This window comes from Sturnus vulgaris, chromosome 2, assembly GCF_052056855.1.
Source record: "Sturnus vulgaris isolate bStuVul1 chromosome 2, bStuVul1.hap1, whole genome shotgun sequence".
NCBI lineage: Eukaryota > Metazoa > Chordata > Aves > Passeriformes > Sturnidae > Sturnus > Sturnus vulgaris.
The window spans coordinates 70756061-70776073 of record NC_142244.1 but is presented as its reverse complement, the minus strand read 5'-3'; the positions used below and the strand labels follow the sequence as shown (position 1 = coordinate 70776073).

The 20013-nt window shown below is 38.2% G+C and overlaps 1 protein-coding gene across 13 annotated transcripts in view; it reads left to right on the top strand.

Annotated features, from left to right (window-relative positions):
- The window catches only part of MYCBP2 (MYC binding protein 2), a 172254-nt gene extending 157292 nt beyond the window's left edge, over positions 1–14962 (top strand). For all 13 annotated transcript variants that reach the window (XM_088159784.1, XM_088159789.1, XM_088159793.1 and 10 more), the window contains 13 exons: positions 496–779; positions 933–1029; positions 2868–2987; positions 4553–4654; positions 6273–6401; positions 8900–9032; positions 9259–9362; positions 10462–10650; positions 11127–11234; positions 12242–12451; positions 13054–13161; positions 13368–13533; positions 14156–14962. In XM_088159784.1, coding sequence (XP_088015910.1) covers positions 496–779; positions 933–1029; positions 2868–2987; positions 4553–4654; positions 6273–6401; positions 8900–9032; positions 9259–9362; positions 10462–10650; positions 11127–11234; positions 12242–12451; positions 13054–13161; positions 13368–13533; positions 14156–14271 — 1866 coding nt within the window. In that variant the 3' untranslated portion in view covers positions 14272–14962. The remainder of the gene's footprint in view (positions 1–495; positions 780–932; positions 1030–2867; positions 2988–4552; positions 4655–6272; positions 6402–8899; positions 9033–9258; positions 9363–10461; positions 10651–11126; positions 11235–12241; positions 12452–13053; positions 13162–13367; positions 13534–14155) is intronic.
- The last annotated feature ends 5051 nt before the right edge of the window (positions 14963–20013 follow it).

Genomic DNA, 20013 nt, shown 5'->3' with positions numbered 1-20013 from the left:
TGGCAGAGCAAAAAATTCCAGTTAGACTATCAGAGAAACAAAGGAAAAGAGTATTGTAATTCTCAGTACCTCCAACAAAGTACTTCGTTTCCAGAAGTCTAAAGTGTCTCTAACAGTCCTACCACAGTTTCTGACATCTCGATAATGCACGTGAAGTGTCTGCACCATGCAAGCAAATCAGAGTTGTACAAACATCTGTATCACTGTTACCTTAAGTCCAGTACCAAACATAATTTTGTTATTATGTGGAAACTAAGTATTGTTTGAGTGAGATCAGTTTTAAACTCTTGGGCCTTGTTTCACTGCTTACATAAATAAACACTTCATCGTAAGATAGAAATATTGCAGAATTTCTTACAGGAGTAATTAAGTACAGGAATTAGATTGAGTCCTTCTAACCGAAATAACTTGTTAAGAAGGACTTTATTTGATTTTGCTTGAAAACTCCAGCTGTCTTGGTAAGAATTGTGGTGTTCTGATTATTTTTTCCTCCAGGTAACATCATTACTGAGGCGTGTTTTGCCTGAGGTAACCCCCAGTCGCCTCGCAAGTATTATAGGGGTGAAGTCTCTTCCACCAGCGGATATAAGTGATATAATTCATTCAACAGAAAAAGGAGATTGGAACAAACTAGGTATCTTGGACATGTTTTTGGGATGCATTGCCAAAGCTCTCACTGTACAGCTAAAAGCCAAAGGAACTACTATCACAGGGACAGCTGGCACTACTGCAGGCAAAGGAGTTACTACAGTCACACTTCCAATGATCTTCAATTCCAGGTTTGTTTAAAAATATGTAACAAACTACAACCTACTGTATGCTGAGTATGTACACTATTTATTTGTGCTGGATTTTGACAAATCCTAACTAATTACTTGCGTTTATTTCCATTATATATATTATATGAGTCTATTACCATTTATCCTTTGCAGCTATATTCGGCGAGGTGAAAGTCATTGGTGGATGAAGGGATCAACACCTCCACAGATTTCAGAGATCATCATTAAACTCATTAAAGACATGGCAGCAGTGAGTGTCTATCCTTCAAATGTGGATGATACTAAAATATTTCTGATAATAAAAAGTACAACTTTTATTACTTTTGTTAGAGTTAATATCAGATTGAGCTGTTAAATGTGAGTTGGTCTGAAGAAAAAAATCTCATACAGTTTTCTGGATAGAGTCAAGGGTTAAGAGCAGTAGCAACTGAGTTCTGATTCCACTAAACAGAAATCCAGTTTTGAAATAAGCTTTTTAATAAGTTGCTTATACTAGAAATTTAAGAGGTAAACAATAATTGGGGGTTATTTTCTAACATTATTAACTTTAAAGTTTAATTTTTAAATCTTAAGCATTCAGAACTTCAATTGACAAGTAAAACTTACCTGTGAAGTAAAATAATAGCATTGTTTACATGTAACTGTATGTAGACTTACTGTATGAATTTTCTGGTTGAGATTGACTTCCTTCAGTTACTGGAATCTACATTTATAGTTACTTGTTACTTTATTTATTTGGGCTTAAATTTACCATAGTTCTGCTTCAGGTAATTTTTTTGGCAGAAAAATTGATGAAAAGTGAATTAGCTATTTCCCAGAAGCAATACTGAGAAAAGAAAAAAAGGTTTTGTATATGTTTTTGGGAAAGGAATTTAGTTGGGAGGTTGTTTTTGTTTCCCTTAATTCTGCATCTATTTCAGTGAGATGCTCTAAATGACCCAGATTTTTTTTCTGTGAATACTCTTTGAAAGGTTTTTCAGTATCTTCAAGATGAGAGTCCTATTTTCTAAACCATTCATTGTGTTTAGATTAAGGAGGTTCCTTCTCAAAGTTGATAAAGCTGGATGAGAGTTCTCTGCAATTGCTACTGTTGATTCTGATAACAAGATTTTAGAATCTCACAATTGAAAAGACTTACAATTCAAGTCTGTCTGTGTTAGAAAACTTTTGAGGCTTTCTAGAGCTGCTAATTATCAGCAAGGTGGCATCAGTCTAACTATCCTCTTCATAAGAATTACAAATGTGGTTCCTTTCACATAACTTGTTCACCATTTGCAATGTGCAAGTACCTGGATCTGAGTTAGTCACTGTAGCTTCCTTCTTAGAGTCCAGTGGATCTCAATTATGTGTCACCTTCTGCATGAAGTTAAAACTTTAGAGATAACGTTAAGAATTGATGGATGCAGCAGCCTCTGAATCAGAAACTTGAGAGTATGAGTCAGTGCCATAGACTTAGAATATTAAAGCTTGGAAAGTATGCTGTGGTTCTGATGTTTGCTGTGTACTCCTCTTTATTTCTTTCTAATACAGGAACTGTGGAGTATATTCAGGAGTCTGAGCTAGGCACATGAAGCTAATAGGAACCCAATTGTGATCTGTATGCTGGTTACAGTCACTTACCCCTGCTCCAGCTTTGCATTTTTCTTTCTCCAGTGGGGTGGGGGTACACTTTAGCAAAAGGACTTTCTGTTCTTCAAATCGTATGCTGTCTACCTATTCCAAGTTAATTATTCCAGTAGTTGCTCAGAGACAGCCTCAATCACTTACCTCAGTATTTGAGGGTTAATTTTTACCAGATCTGTCTGATTTGCAAATCAAGGCCAGGTTAGATGGGACTTTGGGGAACCTCATCTAGTGGAAGGTGTCCCTGCCTATTCCAAAGGTGTTGGAGCTAGATGATCTTGAAGATCCCTTCCAACACAAATAATTCTGTGAAAACACCTAATTTATCAAAGTCATCCCTGATTTTCTCTTTCTCTGTTCTAACTTTGAGATACTAACCTTATGTTTTGTAGCAGTTCTAATTACAATTTTAGTTGCTCTTAATATTAATAAGAGCTGTAGTAAATGGAGTTTCCTCTTTAACAGGGTCATCTGTCAGAAGCTTGGTCACGTGTGACAAAGAATGCTATTGCTGAAACCATCATAGCTCTGACCAAAATGGAAGAAGAGTACAGATCACCTGTGAGGTGCATTGCAACAACCAGAGTAAGAACTTCACCAAACTTAGCATTAGTTCATTGTAAATGTGCAGCAGGAGCCCATTCAAGAACCTTCTTGTATGTCAGAAATACACAAGTCAGAACTGAATTAGAATTGAATGTGCATCTTTGGAATCTCAGAAGTAATGAGGAATAAGTGTGATGCCTGCATACATTTGGGGGTTTATTCTTTAAATAATTCTACTTGAAGTTTGTCACACTTGCCTTACACTAAATCTGAGGTCATCTTTGTGGAAAATTGCACTATATGTATTTACTATAAGTGGTTTGACTTCTAGGTAATCAGCTGCCACATCTCAAGGCTATTAAGAAAACACTGTAACAGATGTTCTCTGGGACAATTAAGCTAAGCTTCGCTGGTGTTTGTCTCAAAAAATATTTGCTGAGCCCATTATTACTGACATGGTGTAACCTGGTGGTTTTCTTTCCTTGCTCTTTACTTTGTGAATATTTTATAGGAGCTAAAGGACTACTTTAACCTTAACAGATTGCTTGAAATACTATGAAAAGCATATTTGTAAATTTTGACATTCCTGCTGTCGTAAGGAGTACAGATTTTAGCTTCTCAAGCTTAATAATTACATGCAAACTGCAAACTTTTTTTAACTTTTACAAGTATTTGACACCCCTGTTATTTTCCTTCTTAAAAGGCTGCTGTTCAACCAGGTGTTCTTTTCATCATTTTTGTTACTCATATGGTCTCTGCTTTCTGGAGGTCAGAGTCTCAGACTACCACTGGCTTCTGCAGTCATCATATTCGTTTATTCAGGTCTTAGAGGAGTCCTGAATGTCAGCCCAGCTGCTCCTGTGACTGACTGTAGTTCTGTCATGGAGATGTGGGCTTTCTGAGGAGAGTCCAGTAAAGTTTCTTAACAAAAACAATTTTATTCAAATCAAATGTTTCATTAAAGATTGTTCCAAAACGCAGCTGTCAAATGCCTTTCAGTTTTATTTACACCGACAGATCATCCTAATGTAGCTCATCTGTTCAGGATTTCACTGTAGGTAGTGGAGAAGAAAGAAAAGCTTCCTTGGACTAATTAGCTCAGAACCCTTTTCTAGGTAATGCCAATTGCCCTGTGCAGTGAGGAGGGAACAGGGAAACCAGTCTCACTGAGCTGAAGTTTTTGGATGGCTGTTTTTGGGGTTGATTTTGTTTTTATTAGTCTGTGTCCTTGAATTTCTTCTTCCCCAAAGCCTGCAATGTTTGGGAGCAATGTGCAAGTCTTTATTTGTCATTTCTTCATAATGTGCTTTGGTTGACCTTTCTCCACTTGTTCTTTCTTGTGCACTGACTACAGTATTTATAATCACAAAGTGACATACCTGAAAGAAAAAAGGTAGTTGCCTAAAGCTAAATAAGCTTTATTGTGTTCCTGACTTATTTTGGAAAATCAATATGCATTGTATGAGCAGGCTTCAGATAATAATAATAGAGTTTGCAGATAATAGTGATATTCTTATATTAAAAGTTTATCTTTTCAGTTTGATTTTAATTTGATTTGATTTTAATATGTCTAAGACATTTAATTCTACCTTGCCTTTCAATAGTTGTGGCTGGCCTTAGCATCCCTCTGTGTACTTGATCAGGATCATGTTGATAGACTATCCTCAGGAAGATGGATGGGGAAGGATGGGCAACAGAAACAGATGGTGAGACTGAAAATCATACGGTTTTGTGTTTATTTTGATACATTCACTCATCAAAGAATTTAGAATAATGATAGAAAATGGTAAACTAGGCCTTTCTCCATTTTCTTCCATCTTAGTCTAGATAAGCACTGCTCAGAAAACAGAAATTCCAACTTAAAGCAATAATGTTGCAATTTTGCCAGTATTCAGGATGAAACAAGGCCTTCCTAACATCTGTGGGATGAGTTTTTTAGTAGCTTGACTCAGTTCGTACAGAACCCTCTATCAGAGCTTTTTCTTTTTGTCTTAATCCCTGTCGTGAAATAAAATCAATTACTTTGTGTTACTCAATGACTACTACTTTGTAATTTAGCTTCCTCTTCCCATCTCACTAGAGAATGACTACCCCAGGGAGAAACTCCCTCTAACTGAATTTAGTAAAACTACCATTGACTCAGAGGATTTTTATAAATTTGATATGGAATATGATTTTGTCCATACTTTTCAGTTGACAAAAAGCTTGTCATTTTTCATTAATACCATTTAAGAAAGAGCACAGTAATGAAGCAGACCTCTGTATATCTTGGTTCAGTGGATCCATGTGGGAAGCAAGGGAAGGGTGTGCAATAGCAACCAAGCATAGTTAGAGCAAAGAAGCATCCAAAGCAGTTCAGTGTAGGTAAAAACAGAATACAGGAGGCATAGAGTTGCAGCAACAAGGAATAAAACTCTGCTGAGAAGGAAGCAAACACAGAGGTTTCTGAGGTGATTAAGAAAGTCAGGGGTTTTGGAGATGTCAGAGGAGCAGCCAAGACATTGTCAAGCAGGTATTCAGGCTGCTGAAGCCAGCCTGAAATTCCCCAATCCTGTTTCACATTAGGACATTCAAATGTTGAGGTGAGCTGTGTATCTCCTTACCAGAACTGCTGTGAAAGATCTCTGTTCTAAGTTGCATGAGAGTATCATGGAAACTACATGGTCTGGTATTACAATGGAAACTTGTTCTTGGACATGTGCATAGTCAAAATCAGTTGTTGAAGTCTATTTGTGGGGATATTTTGAATTGCAAAACACAACCTTGGTGAATTTAAAAAAAATTTCTATCAGTAGAGCAACTTAATTTTATGATGTATTTTGAAGTCTGTTACTTCAACCATACTGTCTCTGAGGTATGGATGACCTACAGCTTTGTTTAGATGTTTGAAAAGAGTAAACATACTATATTAAAGTAATGAAGGGTAAATATCATGCCTGTTGACTGACGCGAGTACTCATGTCTCTGAACTTCCCTGTTAACATGCCCATAACCTATTGTAACCACATCAACCTCTTCTCAGACTAGTTGAAAGTGATGTCTCAACTCTGTTGTTGAAAAACACATTTTTGGTGCATCACACAAAATATGAGATGAAGAGTATCAGAAAAACTGATGTCATAAATTGAGGGGGTTTGTGTCAAGGAAAAATTGTTCAAATACTGATTATTTTAAAGATAGCATTAATAGTCCAAACAAGCTCTTTATCTGCTTTTATAGATTGGAAGGGAGGTGTGGGGGTGTGTGACTGAGGGGAGAATAAAAACATGCTGAAAGGAAGTGAAGGACTTAATAAAGTGGAATTACTTTTTTTTTTCCTCTCAGCCAATGTGCGATAACCATGATGATGGTGAAACTGCTGCAATCATTTTATGTAATGTCTGTGGGAATTTGTGCACAGACTGTGACCGATTCCTTCATCTCCATCGGCGAACAAAAACTCACCAGAGACAGGTAGAGTATATACATGGCCCCGTGTTGTGTGCCTTGCATCATTGTGTCCATCTCCCCACATAAAATATAACCAAAAGGTAGTAGCAAATACTGAATCTGAAAAGGGTGTTTTGTTTTATTTTGGAGACAGGATAGATGGGCTTCCAGTTAATTCTCTTTAGTTGTCTTTGGTTACATTCTCCTGTCCTTTATCTTTTACAAAGATTAGAAAATCTTGCAGTAGTTCCTAGTTCTAGTTCTTACGCTACATCAGCTTTTTCTCTCTTGTTTAACATTGCTTAGGAACGCTTTCTTAGAAGAATTTAGAAACTGCATAGACTTTCTTAAGTATATGTTGATTCTTTATTCGTTAAATTTTATCTCCTTTGCTACTTCTGTCATACGAGTCAGTGTTTGTCAACCCTTTCATTTCTAATGTATGTGTATTCCTTTTTAATATCCAGGAAGATAATTTGACCGCAAATATTCCTACTGGTTCCTCTATGAGTCTTCTCTTATTTTTCAATATTCCTCTAGCTTTCACTGTGTTTTCACAGATAAATGTTGACCTATCCATAAGCTTGAAAACTTCTTTACTTCTTTTGGGTTTGTTTTTAAGATTGAAACTTTGACTAGATATGAGTTTTTATAACTTGCTGAGTACTCTGCTAATTAGTATTCTTCTTTGGTATTCTTTTATCCTTTTCATCTCTAAAATTGAAACTACCATTTTCTTTGCATCTTTTCTTTTTGTCATTGAAATTAATGTTGAAGATGCCTTTACTTCTGGAATTATTGAACATTTCCTCTTTCCTGCCACTATTTCTCATTTATGGTTTTTTTGTGATCTTTTTTTTTCCCTTCCCCTCTGACTACTTATATTTGTACAAAGATTAAAATAATAAATGTCATTAATAAAGTTACTTCAATGGAACTCAGTCCTCTTCTCCCTCTCCTACAATGCATCTATATTACTTTTTAATTATGTTCAAGAATGGGTTTTTAAAGGAGATGATCATATCTCCTTAAAGTACAATGTTTTCTATTATTGAGCAGCCTTGGAGTGCATGAATTGGATTGTTTCCAGGTGAAATTAAAAGTAAATCAAAAGATAAATGCAGAGACACATTGCTAATGGTCGTTCAGCAAGGGATCAGCTGGTCTAGAGCATGTGTGATATAAACATCAAACCTTTGGTACTGAGTTTCACTCTCCAGTGAAACACTCCTCTCTGGTGCCACAGCATTTGCAGTGTAGTCTCAGCCTGGCACTTCCATGTGTGTCTATTATCTTCTATTTCTTAGCCAGACTCTTTGCAATCCTCTTTGAAATTTTTCTGTTTCATCATCCTAAGATCATTTTATGTCTACTCTTCTGTCATGGCACAGCACAGTCTAGTCTCATTCATTTTTCTGATTTCTCCTATATAGCCTGTTCAGATTACAGTTGATAAAAAGTAAGTTCTTATCTCATAGAAAACCTCACATTTTTCCTGTTAATCTGTCCAAAATAGCTACTTACCAGATGTTCCTATTTACTTCTAAAAGCATGTTTAAACTTCTGGTCTTTATTCACCACTTTTACCTTTGCATCTCATATGTTAAGCCTCTCAAACTGAATTATAATTCTGTCATGTTCCCTCTGTCCTGTTTTCTGTTTGCTTCCTGTTCGTTGTCCAACTTAGTCATACATACCTCTTTGATGTATTTTCTCTCCCCTCCAGAAAGGACAGCCTGTAAGTTACTGAGTTGTGCTTATGTGAATCCTTCGTGAAGAAATTAGGGGGGTTTTTTTCTGATTCTAGTAAGAATTAAAGTGAATTGTATACATCCGTGCCTGGGAAAATGCTAACTTTTATTGCATTGCAGGTGAAACAAATGCAAACAGAACTGCCTTCAAAGCTTGGCATAAGGAGCAAAGAAAGAGACCGCATGAAATTCCCTAAGGATCTCATGCAATTTTTTTTATTTTGCAAAAACTTTGTTTTCCTCATTGTCAAAGTGTATTTATATGGAAGTCAAAAATACTAATATTACACACTTCTATAATTGTTATTCTATAGTACATCTTATTAAGAGCCCTGTTCTCAGTGTTGCTTTGATAAACTACTAGCATGGTTATGTGAAGATATTTCTGATGTTATCTTGTGCTTTTAATGTTCTGTAGCCTACTGGATGTGTTGGGTAGGAATTATGAAGTCCAAGTTCTGTATTTACTAAATCAGAAAAAAATGTGCAGCTCTATTCTTAGTATTGCTACACTATTGTTTCTCCACCATGTTAGATCAGGAGTTAATTTTATTCATTTTTACTTCTAAAAGCATGAAACCTTTGTCCTGCATATCCGCAATATGTACAAGTTATGGAACATATAAAAGCAAAACAGCTTGCAGTAGACAATCTCCACAGAATCTTTAAAATGCCTAGTGTAAATCCAAAGAAATAGCAACAAATATAACAGAGACACGTCCATGCTCTAAGTAAACATGCTATTTAGTATGTGTTTGGTTAACTTGACAGGTGTTCAAAGAAGAAGAAGAAGCTATCAAAGTTGATCTCCATGAGGGATGTGGTAGGACCAAACTTTTCTGGCTGATGGCATTAGCAGATTCTAAAACTATGAAGGCTATGGTGGAGTTTAGAGAACAGACAGGTAAAACACAACTGTTACTGCTTGCTTTATCCTGATTATTGGGATTTTCTCCTGCTTTAGAGCAATGTTTTTAAATGTTTGTTAATAAAAGTAAAATAGTTTAGCTGCATAAGAACCGTTGGATTTCTGGTTGTTTTCTGTGACTGCTGCTTGGATGTCTAATAGAGTATCAGTCCCTTGTGTTTCATTAGAAAATTTTTGATATTGTTCTCTCTTGTGGCCGTAGGCAAACCAACCACCAGCAGTTCTGAAGCATGTCGGTTCTGTGGATGTAGGAGTGGAACTGAATTATCAGCAGTGGGAAGTGTTTGTTCTGATACAGACTGCCAGGTGTGTATTAGCAAGTACCAATCATCATTAATTACATAAATATAAGAGATCATAGGATGAATTGGGCTTCTTATTTTGTATAAACCTTGTTTATCCCTGTAGACTGTTTAAAATCAGATCTTTCATATGAAAACGTTTAATATTGAATATTACCATTCAAATACTTCTGAGTTTGTAAATGTTTATTTTAATTACACTAATAGTCAACTAACATACTGGGTAGTTTCATTATTATCGTCAAAAGTATCTCAAGTTTTCACAACAGCCTTGCAATTATAAAGTAAAATGCACCCTGTCAGTGTGAAGTCAAATGCACCGGAAAGCTCGATAAAAAGAGTTTGCCCAACAGTCCGTGTATTATGTGAGTGTACAATATTTAAGACTTGGCCAGGTTTGTCATCTGTATCCACATATCCTGAGTGTTTGTGTGACCTACAGTGGGTGTAATTGGCAGAGGGCCAAATCATAACCAGTTTCTTATCTCACCTTAGTTATTTCTAAGTGAAGCAAATTGGTCATCTTTTTTTCTTTCTCAGCCTATGAAGACATGATATTAATGTTACTTAAATTCAGTTCAATTTGTTGTTAGCTTCTGGGTAGCTTTTATTAGTTTTCTATTTATTAGGGATGGGAATTAGAGGTAGTTAAAAGTCCATTTCCATGTAAAGTTGCTTTATGCTGATTAATGATTAGCTTATAATGTATTCTTCTTATGAGTGACTTACTTGAAACTTCTCCAAAATCTGCAGATATCTTAAAGGCTGTTAATACAGGGTCAGCAATGTTTATGCAGGAAGCACTCAATATATGAAAAGCACACAGAGGATCAAAGAACAGTTCTCTTTCTATTGCAAGTTTTATATTATGGTTTCATTAAGCCATTTGCTTTCAGGAGCAATGCAGGTAAACAAAGGAAACATTGTTATTTCAAGTACACAACGTTCAGCTTTTCCCAAGTACCTGAGGCAGCAGCAGACAATATAAATGATTCTTCCATCTCAGTTTATTGCACGGGCCAGCAGTCCTTCAAAAAGCAACACTGTCAGAACACTCAGTGGAGGAGAAAAGATGATTAACTCTTTACTTTAAATTTGCTTAGGAGTATGCTAAGATTGCCTGCAGCAAGACACACCCCTGCGGTCACCCCTGTGGAGGCGTTAAGAACGAAGAGCACTGCTTGCCGTGCCTGCATGGCTGTGATAAAAATGCTACAACTCTTAAACAGGATGCTGATGACATGTGCATGATCTGCTTTACTGAAGCACTTTCAGCAGCACCAGCTATCCAGGTTTTATGTTTGTTTCCCCTTTTAAGAGATTACTAGTATGATTGTAACGTGTAGTATGAAGGAAGTGAAAATATAAAGTCTTTCAAATTATGCTCTTCAAAATTTGAAAACAGACATCATAACAATAGTTAAGCTACTTAAAAAGCTTTCTTTTTGTCTGGCATTCTATTTCAAGAAAGCAGATTGGATCAATTTAGTCTACTTTATTAAAATACATGGTATTTTATAAAGGAGGAAAACAACTGAGGTAATTAATGGATATAATTCACATGTATTTCATATAGCTGTAGGTGATCTTGGAGTGGTTATGATTTTAATGCTCATTTTATGTTCTTTCTCGTTGTTAAGAAGAAAATAGGGATCTTCTAGGATTTTAAGTTAATATTGGAATTGATATATGTTGCCACTTAAAGCAAACTACTACTTTAGTGGTTAATGTAACTTCAATATTCACTTACACGTACTCTTTTCTAAAGCTGGACTGCAGCCATGTTTTCCATTTGCAATGCTGTCAACGAGTACTAGAAAACAGATGGCTTGGGCCAAGGATAACTTTCGGGTTTATGTCCTGCCCAATTTGCAAGGTAAATGAGCTGTGTGTCTGCCAAAGTCAAGAAACTTACCTGATACTTTGCTTTTCCTTTTTTTTTTTTTTTGTTAATACTGTATTGCTTGTTACAGTATGAATGAGTTATATATGACTTGTCGTCTTAATTCCACGTTGCTATAGAAAGACTAGCATTGATAAATCTTTTTACCTTCTCCTACTGTTCCCTGAGGTGTCCTCTTAAAAAGAAAGCATAGTCCAGACATTGTCTTAATATTGTTTTTTTCTTGTAACCATCAGCTTGAAAATTCACAGTATTTGGTGATGATGGGGAGGGGAAGAAGTAATCTTAAAGCACACAGTCTTGAAGCAGTAATTCTCCATTTTACTAACCTCTTTTAAAGCTGCTTTGCTTTTCAGTGTGAGGGCAGAGCCGAAGAATACATGTACTCAGTTCAGCTAAGTTACTAACAATTCTTCTTGTACTCTATAAAATTTAAATTGCTGTAGACAAAAGCATATGATAGCTGCTGGAAAGAAGAGCACCTTACCCCACCCTAGAAAATTTGGGAATGGTCAGGCATTCTGCATGCTATGGTTCTTCTGTCCAGTTGTGTTGTGGTAATTTATGGCAGTAGCTCGTGCTCACTAATTGATAAAGTGCCATAGAGGACTGTCAGTCATTATGCTTAAGTGCTGACCAGTAAGCCAAAAAGAACCAAGATAACAAAAGATACACAATTGGAATATTCCTGTGCTGTGGTGAATACTTCATATACTATTCACCACCTCCCTGGCTGTTAGTCTGTTGGAAGGGTTGATGTTCCCATATCACAACAGGCCACAGAAAAAACATTCATGAATACTATTTTTGCAGCGAATAGAGTGCCTTCTATGTCAGCCATGTTTTGAAATGTCCATTGCCCAGACCTGTATGTTTTCATGACATCTACTGTGCTATTTGTGCCTGACTATAACACAAATTATTGTAGCTGTTGGGATAAAGATGCAAGATACTTTAATCAGCATTTTTTTACATTTCAGAACAAAATCAATCACACAGTATTAAAAGATTTGCTTGATCCAATCAAAGAACTCTATGAAGATGTAAGGAGAAAAGCGCTAATGAGATTGGAGTATGAAGGGTTGCACAAGAGTGAGGCCATCACAACACCAGGTGTTAGATTTTATAATGACCCAGCTGGCTATGCTATGAACAGATATGCTTATTATGTTTGCTACAAGTGCAAAAAGGTATGGCGTTATTTATTAAATGTATGTTACCATTTCAAAAGTAATTTCGTAGAACATATGTTTAATATATTGTGTATGGAGCAGAAAAGCAGGAAAATATGCTTTTTATAGAATCATAATTTTAAAAATCAAGTGTTGGGCTAATGAGATGTACATAGAATCTTAGCTAGTAAAGCTCAAGTGTGTATATACAGAGCAGCTCAGAAACCAAAACCACCTTGAGTCAATGGCCACTTATAAGAAGGTGCAGTACCTACTTCCTTCAGTACCTGTTCACCTCAAGCTGCTACTTAGTTCTGACATAGGGTTCATAGAGCATCCAAATACTGTTCCAAAAGCCTTACAGTTGCTTGCATAGAGCAGGGTGTGTTGCAGTTTTTGGTCTTGCTCATGCTGAGACTGAGGGGCATTGCCTGAGTGCCTCAAAACCATGTACCTACAGACAGAGTTGAGAAAAGACCAGAATATTGGAGACCACTGAAATGGCAGTCATTCATCATTACAAATTAGTCATTACAAATTGAATTGGTTAAACTGAAAAGAACAGTTAAAAGAATAATTGTCTCTGGTTTAACATCCAATCATTTCTCTATGCAATTAAGGCATATTTCGGTGGTGAAGCTCGTTGTGATGCTGAGGCTGGACAAGGAGATGATTATGATCCAAGAGAGCTTATTTGTGGTGCATGCTCTGATGTTTCAAGGGCTCAGGTGAGTAAATAATGTCTATTAATGTTTTTACTTCATTCTGAAACTCTGAGTATCTGGGCTGTACAATAATTCACAGTCATTTGTAATTACATGTATTGTAAAATATCGTATACTATTAATATATTCTACAGAATGTAAAAGCGATGTTGTTGGGATTGTTAGAACATGGCTACTTCATTAACTGGTGTTTACTTTCCTTTGTTCAGATGTGTCCCAAACACGGTACAGATTTCTTAGAATACAAATGTCGCTACTGCTGTTCAGTTGCTGTTTTTTTCTGTTTTGGGACAACACATTTTTGCAATGCTTGCCATGATGATTTCCAAAGAATGACAAGCATCCCTAAAGAAGAGCTCCCACACTGTCCTGCAGGTAGGACTTTGACAAAGCAAATTTACCACACTGAATTCTGAAATAAGTAACAAGTTCTAATTGATATTTGCTTTTCTTGGTCATGTTTTTTTTTGTTCTCTGGCAATGTCATTGCACTCATCATTTAAGCATTATCAACTTTGATAAAGACGTTTTAATTTCCCTATACCAGGTCAGGCTCCAGATGTAGAATGATGTGTTATTGATAAAATTAACACATTATTAAGTGATGAATCGGTACTTAGGTAGCCATTATCTGCACACTGTTACCCCAGTGTCTTAGTTTCTAAGTTCACGTGCTGTATATTGATTTGATATTAGTAAATGACTTGGGGTAAAAAGTGTGATCTTTTTGTTAAGATATTTACATAAAATAAGTAAACAAATTATGATTCCTGCTATAATCTTAGAATTATTGTTTACTGCAGAATGTAACTCTGGTTCATTATTAGCAATTTTTCTCTTAGCTCGTGCAAATTTCTTCCACAGTATTGATGAGCTAAAGCTTCTTGTCTTTTTTAATTTGAATTTGATTGGTTTCAATTACATGGCAGTTTGATCTAGTCAGCAAGCATTAATCTATTCTTTTCTTTTTTTTCCATCATCCTTAAATTCACTGTAGGTCCCAAAGGTAAACAACTTGAAGGAACAGAATGTCCACTTCATGTTGTCCATCCACCCACTGGTGAAGAATTTGCTCTGGGTTGTGGGGTTTGCAGAAATGCACACACTTTTTAGACTAGCATTCTTTTTTTAACCAGAGCAAAACAGGTGCCCTCATCCCTCAAGTGTCCTGAAAACAAAGTCCAGCTGGGATGAGGATGGGACCATTCCATAACCCAGGTAAAAGGAACAATTTACAGTGCAAGAAGGATGCCAAATACCATGTACATAATTCTTGCTGTGAGATATTGACATTTTTTGAACCGAGACATCAAAATTTGTGAGGTGTTTGCATGTGGCCATTACAGTCATCGGCTAGGAAACATTGGACATTTACAAATAAACAATTGTTATTAAAGGATCTGTGTGTCTGTGGACTATGAATGATGCTGGCTTTCAGGAGAAAGAAAAAATATTGATTATTGTATACTGACTTTTTGTAATCTTGTACAATTGTAACGCATCACAAGTGGGGATGGGAAAGAGGAATATTCTGGTTTATTTCCTAGACTGTTATAAAAAAATGTGTTAGGAAGGCATAAATGTAACAAGTATCACACTGTATATAAAGGTATCAATGTTTGTCCTGTATAAGAAATATTAAATTACAACAGCAGTTTCATTTAAACTTCTGGGTTATGTTTGAGCCTGAAATTTTAATGAAGTGCAATACTGAGTGTGCCTCATATCTTGCAGCTGTAAACATAATGGAATGTACATGTCAATAAAGCCACTGTACATTTTTATACAGTGAAAGTCTAACAAATGTGTAAGCCTCCATTTTCAGAAATACTTTTAAAACAGAATGGGGGGAGGGAAGGGGAAGAAGAGAGGTGTCCTTTAATTATTTCAGCAGACTCTTGAAAAGTAAGAAAGTTTTTTGGGTAAACTGGTGGTTATGGAAATACTTAAGACATGAAACATAAGACACTGCTCCATTTCTCAACAGAAAAGTTGGGTAAAATACAGCTTCAGGTAAAAGCTTCTTTCTATAAGATTTTCTCTTCAGATTTTTTTTCTTAGATGTGTTCAATCCCCTTTCTAGCATTTCCATCTTGAGGCTGATGAAAAGTGTGTTACTATCTTTTACATTCAGGATATGGGTAGATGGCATCCACACCGACAGTCTTCATCAGACTGTAACCATGGGCTCCATCTTGCCTAACTTCAGACATCTGTAATCACAGAATCAAAGGTTGGCATTGTTAGAGACTTTTGGAGATCATCTTGTCCAACACCTCTGCTGAAACAGGTTCACCTAGAGCAGCATATGTATCTGCACTTTGAAATAGTTCTGAATAGTTCACACACCTGTGAAGTACAATTGATCTTATTCACTGTAGCTCTTCAGAGAGATCTGGATGGGCTGGATCAGTGGGCCGAGGCCAATTGTGTGAGGTTCAACAAAGCCAAGTACTGGATCCTGCACTTGGGTCACAACAACCCCCATGCAGTGCTACAGGCTGGGGGAAGGGCTGGAAAGTTGCCCAGCAGAAAAGGACCTGGGGGTGCTGGTCAACAGTAACTGAACATGAGCCAGCAGAGTGCCCAGGTGGCTGAGAAAGCCAATGGCCTCTGGCCTGTATCAAAAATAGTGTGGCCAGCAGAACCAGGGAAGTGATTGTCCCTGTGCTGGGTGTCAGGCCCATTTTCATTTTTAGAAAATTGGAGTATAGCACCATCCGTGCAAATTAATTCCATTTTTTAATTTTTCAGCCTTCTGTTTTATTTTCGATTAATATGAGTATTAACTTAGGAAATTGAGATTAGGGTGTGGAAAGGACATGATGCTGTTCAGGTTTATTTAAAATGAATAGATTGAGGGATAGGCAGGAGTGCAGAAATGATTCTCACACACAGCTGACCATCCCCTATCACCACTGCAGGGAGGCAGCACGGTCACGTGTGAGCATCAGGCTCGTGCACAGGGCTCAGCTCCTCACGCAATGGTTGAACCTTGGACACGCTGCTCTCACACTGTCTCAGACATTCACGTCACCACATCCCCCCACGCCGATCTCTGACGGTGATTATAGCAGATGCCAGCACAGGTCACTAATCAGATCAGTCCACAATAAGATTGCTGTATGCCTTTCCAGCAGTCTCACATGTTTTTCTGTCAGCTGCTGATCCACAGCCCACGCAATGGAAATAGTTCCTGTTTGCACCACCCTGTTTGCCACAGCCCACCACATTCGGCTAATTTATACCAAACTCAGCTTCTGGCCAAGGCGAGGCCTCAGTGCTCACACTTGGATCATTAGTTTAAAAATAGCTTAAACTTTTATGGGTGTATCCACCCACTGAACACAATGTGAGCAGTAAAAGTTAATAAGATACAGCTAATTAACATCACCATCGGCCAAATTAGCTTGGTCCTTACAAAACAGGTTTTGCTGATGGAATTCCATCATACTAGGCTCATGTTTCACCAAGACAGAGGCTTAGCTAGGGAGCTTCAGGCCCACCCAGTCATTCAGGATAGAACTCAAACTTGGCAAGACTTTTCTACAGCCCTCTTTCTAAGCCATGCTACACGCTGCAGGTGCCAGAGTGCAGTGGTTGTGGGGCAGATGCCTTGTCCCTCAGCCCAAGGTGCACTCGAAGGGCTGTGCTGTCACAGCCCCCACTCTCACTGATGGGGTCTGGTAGTGAGCTTGTGCTGCCAAGCGTTCCAGGATCTGGCTCCTCACCAGGTGTTCCTACAGAGATGCAGCCAAATACAGAACAACACACTGATTACACAGCAGCCAGATGCAACAGGGACTGTGAGTCGTTGATAATCACCCAAAGATGTCCCCTGCCAGCTGGTCCAGGAAGTATTCTCAGGTAATACCTACCTCTGCAGTCCCTTGGGATTCAGAAGGTGCTCTCTGCTCTTGCCTCAATGTCTCATGTAGGCTGTGGGCTGCTGCTTGAAATACAATCCCTTTGGATGTACCGGGTTTTTTTCTGTGTACCTGAAAGGGGATTTGGATACTGAAACTTTGGATGGGTACTTGAGGCAGTGCTTTGGGTCATCCACTGAGCAGCACACACAGTGCCTTTTGCTATTGCCATCCATGGCATTGCTTCTACTCCCACTTATTTCTGCATCCCAGGTGATTCAAGTATCTTTAGCCCATGTTAGGTCTCAGCTAATCTAGTATTTCCACCTCCCTGTCTGTTCATTCAGTAATATTCCTTTCCTGAATGTGACTCTGTATACATCCTCCCCTGCACAGTTTAACTTCTCTGATTACTCAGTTGCCCTGGAGAGCATTCCCACTCCACCCAGCCCTGTTCCTAGGTCTCACCTCTGCCACGTACTATGCCAGAACAGCCATTAGAGGAAGGAAGGATGGCATTAAGTATGCTGGCACACAAAGGGAATGCATACTCCACTGTGGCCATGCAGGCAGCCATGTCACATTACTGTAAGAGATTCAGGTGGTTTGGTGTGAATGGGGTATGATCTACTAGCAGTAACTCACCATCCTAATGCCAATTCCTAACAAAGATACTTAGAAACTTGTCTGGGGGACCAGAACAACAGCTTTTTAAAAGCATTTGCCTGAGGGCAGGTTGTATCAGTGGACTCTGTCACGAGCAGTAATTGCAATAGGATGATCCAAGCTACAGAGTAAACACAACTTCCCACAGGTTTTGCTCTAATGGACATAATGTATGTAAGATGGTATGCTGGGTTTGCATCCATCTCTGTCTCTCTTTTCTCCAACACAAACAGAATTTGAGCAATAACATTTCAGTTGTTACTCATAAGATTGTTGTCTCTATTTCTACATCTTTGGGTTTTTCCATACTCCTAGTCGGTTGTGGAATGGCCTGGGTTCATAAATCTTTATTTCCCTTCTGATGGAGGCTGAGCACAACTATGTACCTCCCATCATGCAAATCCTAAATTTTGGCACATCCCAAGTGCCTTACTGCTGACTGAATTTGACATTTCCCATTAATAGGTGCCCACTGGCAGGATTTTGGATCTGTTCATCCAGCAGTCATCCATTCAAAGAACTGGTAAATAACTTCTGGGGTTTGCCTCCAGTGCTAGGATACAAGACTTAGCAACTAGCCATATTTGAAACCAGCTTTAGGGTGTCCTTGCAGGACACATCTCACACAACAAGTAAGGTACCCTCCTTCCATGCCTTGGTACCAAGGCCAATCCTAATACAAATGCTGTTTGGGACTTTTCACCACTGTGGCTTGCTAATCATATTAACTCCTCACCCACTGGCAGTCAGCTGAACTGATTTACAAGGAGCCAGACAAAGCACAGAGAAAATTCTTGTAAAGCAAAGAACTCCTCTACCAGGATGATGTTAGACCAACCTATCAATGATCTGGTACTGCCCTTTCCAGCAGCACTGTCCTGTCCATGGATCACACCATGGCAAAGACGAGGAGCTGTCTGTGCTGCTGGGCACAGCTCAGCCCACTCTGCCCGTTTGTACGGCAGCCCTAGCCAAGGCCATGGCACGAGACTCCCCAATCTGAGGGGCTCCAGCAAACAGCAGTTTTTACTGCATTGCCTAACAAAATGGAGTGGTACAACAGCTTTTACCCATGAAGCAACCATGGGAGCCATTCATCTGGAAAGAATTACTAGAGCCTCTAGAGACAGAAACAATATTTACACAGTGAGGAACCTTTTAAAAGAATTACCTCCAGCTTCTAGTGAACCATGAGCAACGACATCAGGTAATCAGCCTGTTTCAGGCAACACTGTATCTCACTGTTGCTTATCCTTAGTTTTATCTTTTTATTTTTCTGTGGCCATGAGGCCTTAAATTGAGGCCCCCTGGTTTAAAGCTAATTTTATTTGCAGCTACTGTTAAAAAAAAAAAAGTTGAGTTACAGCTCCTGTTCTGTAAGGTCTTGCTTGTGATGGATAGAATATACTTATTTTATCGGTCTATAATACCACATTCTAACAGTATGAAAAAGTTTCTCACCACAGAAAATCTTCCTGTATATAAGAAAATAAAACTAGGACATTTCCTTAATGATATCCATTACTGAATGAAAAACATGCACTTCTTTTGGCATTGATAAAGAACAAGTTCATCTTTCCTCTGTTTTTTCTTTTTCAGCACAATCTGCTGAGAATTAAGATTGTCACAGACATTCTAGACCAGGTCTTTCAACCACTACTCATCACATTAATATTCTCCATATTTTTCAGAGCTTCTATTTTCATTAAATAGGAGTGGGCTACTCATGCCCTGCAATCCTGACATACTTTCATCATAGCTGGATCTGATCTGCTATGGTTACTTAACTCTCTTCCAACTGCTTCTGTGATTTTCCCCTCTGCATTCTTATCCTAGCCAAATGCAAGCCAGGCTTATCAGGGTGGAGCACAGCTGCTTGCTTCAGGAATGCTTCAGAGCTACTTGAATATGGCCAGAAAATCAGAGTAGGAGACTTTCAGTGCTAAAAGGTGCAGCATTTGCAATCAAGACTGGCATTTGAAACATTGCCGTGGCTTCATCCGGCAGGCAGTCTGCCAGCTGAAATGAGGTGTTCTGTACAACCTCAGCCTGAGGTGGTGAGATCCCCTGTTAGACACTGGGATTTTACTGGCTGTCTCTTGGCTTTTATGTCTGTGGGTTGTTCCTCATCTTCACATAGTAACAGTGAGGGCTGCTTCACATCTCTGCTATAAGTGAGTGACTCTCCCACCAGAGAAACAGAAACTTCAGAGAGCTTCTCCTTCTCTTTTGGAAAAATAAAAAGTTACAATGCAGTTTCCTCAATAGTCTCTTTTTTGCATAACAGGGCTCAGCACAGGCCCTGGCCTTTTTCTGTTACTCC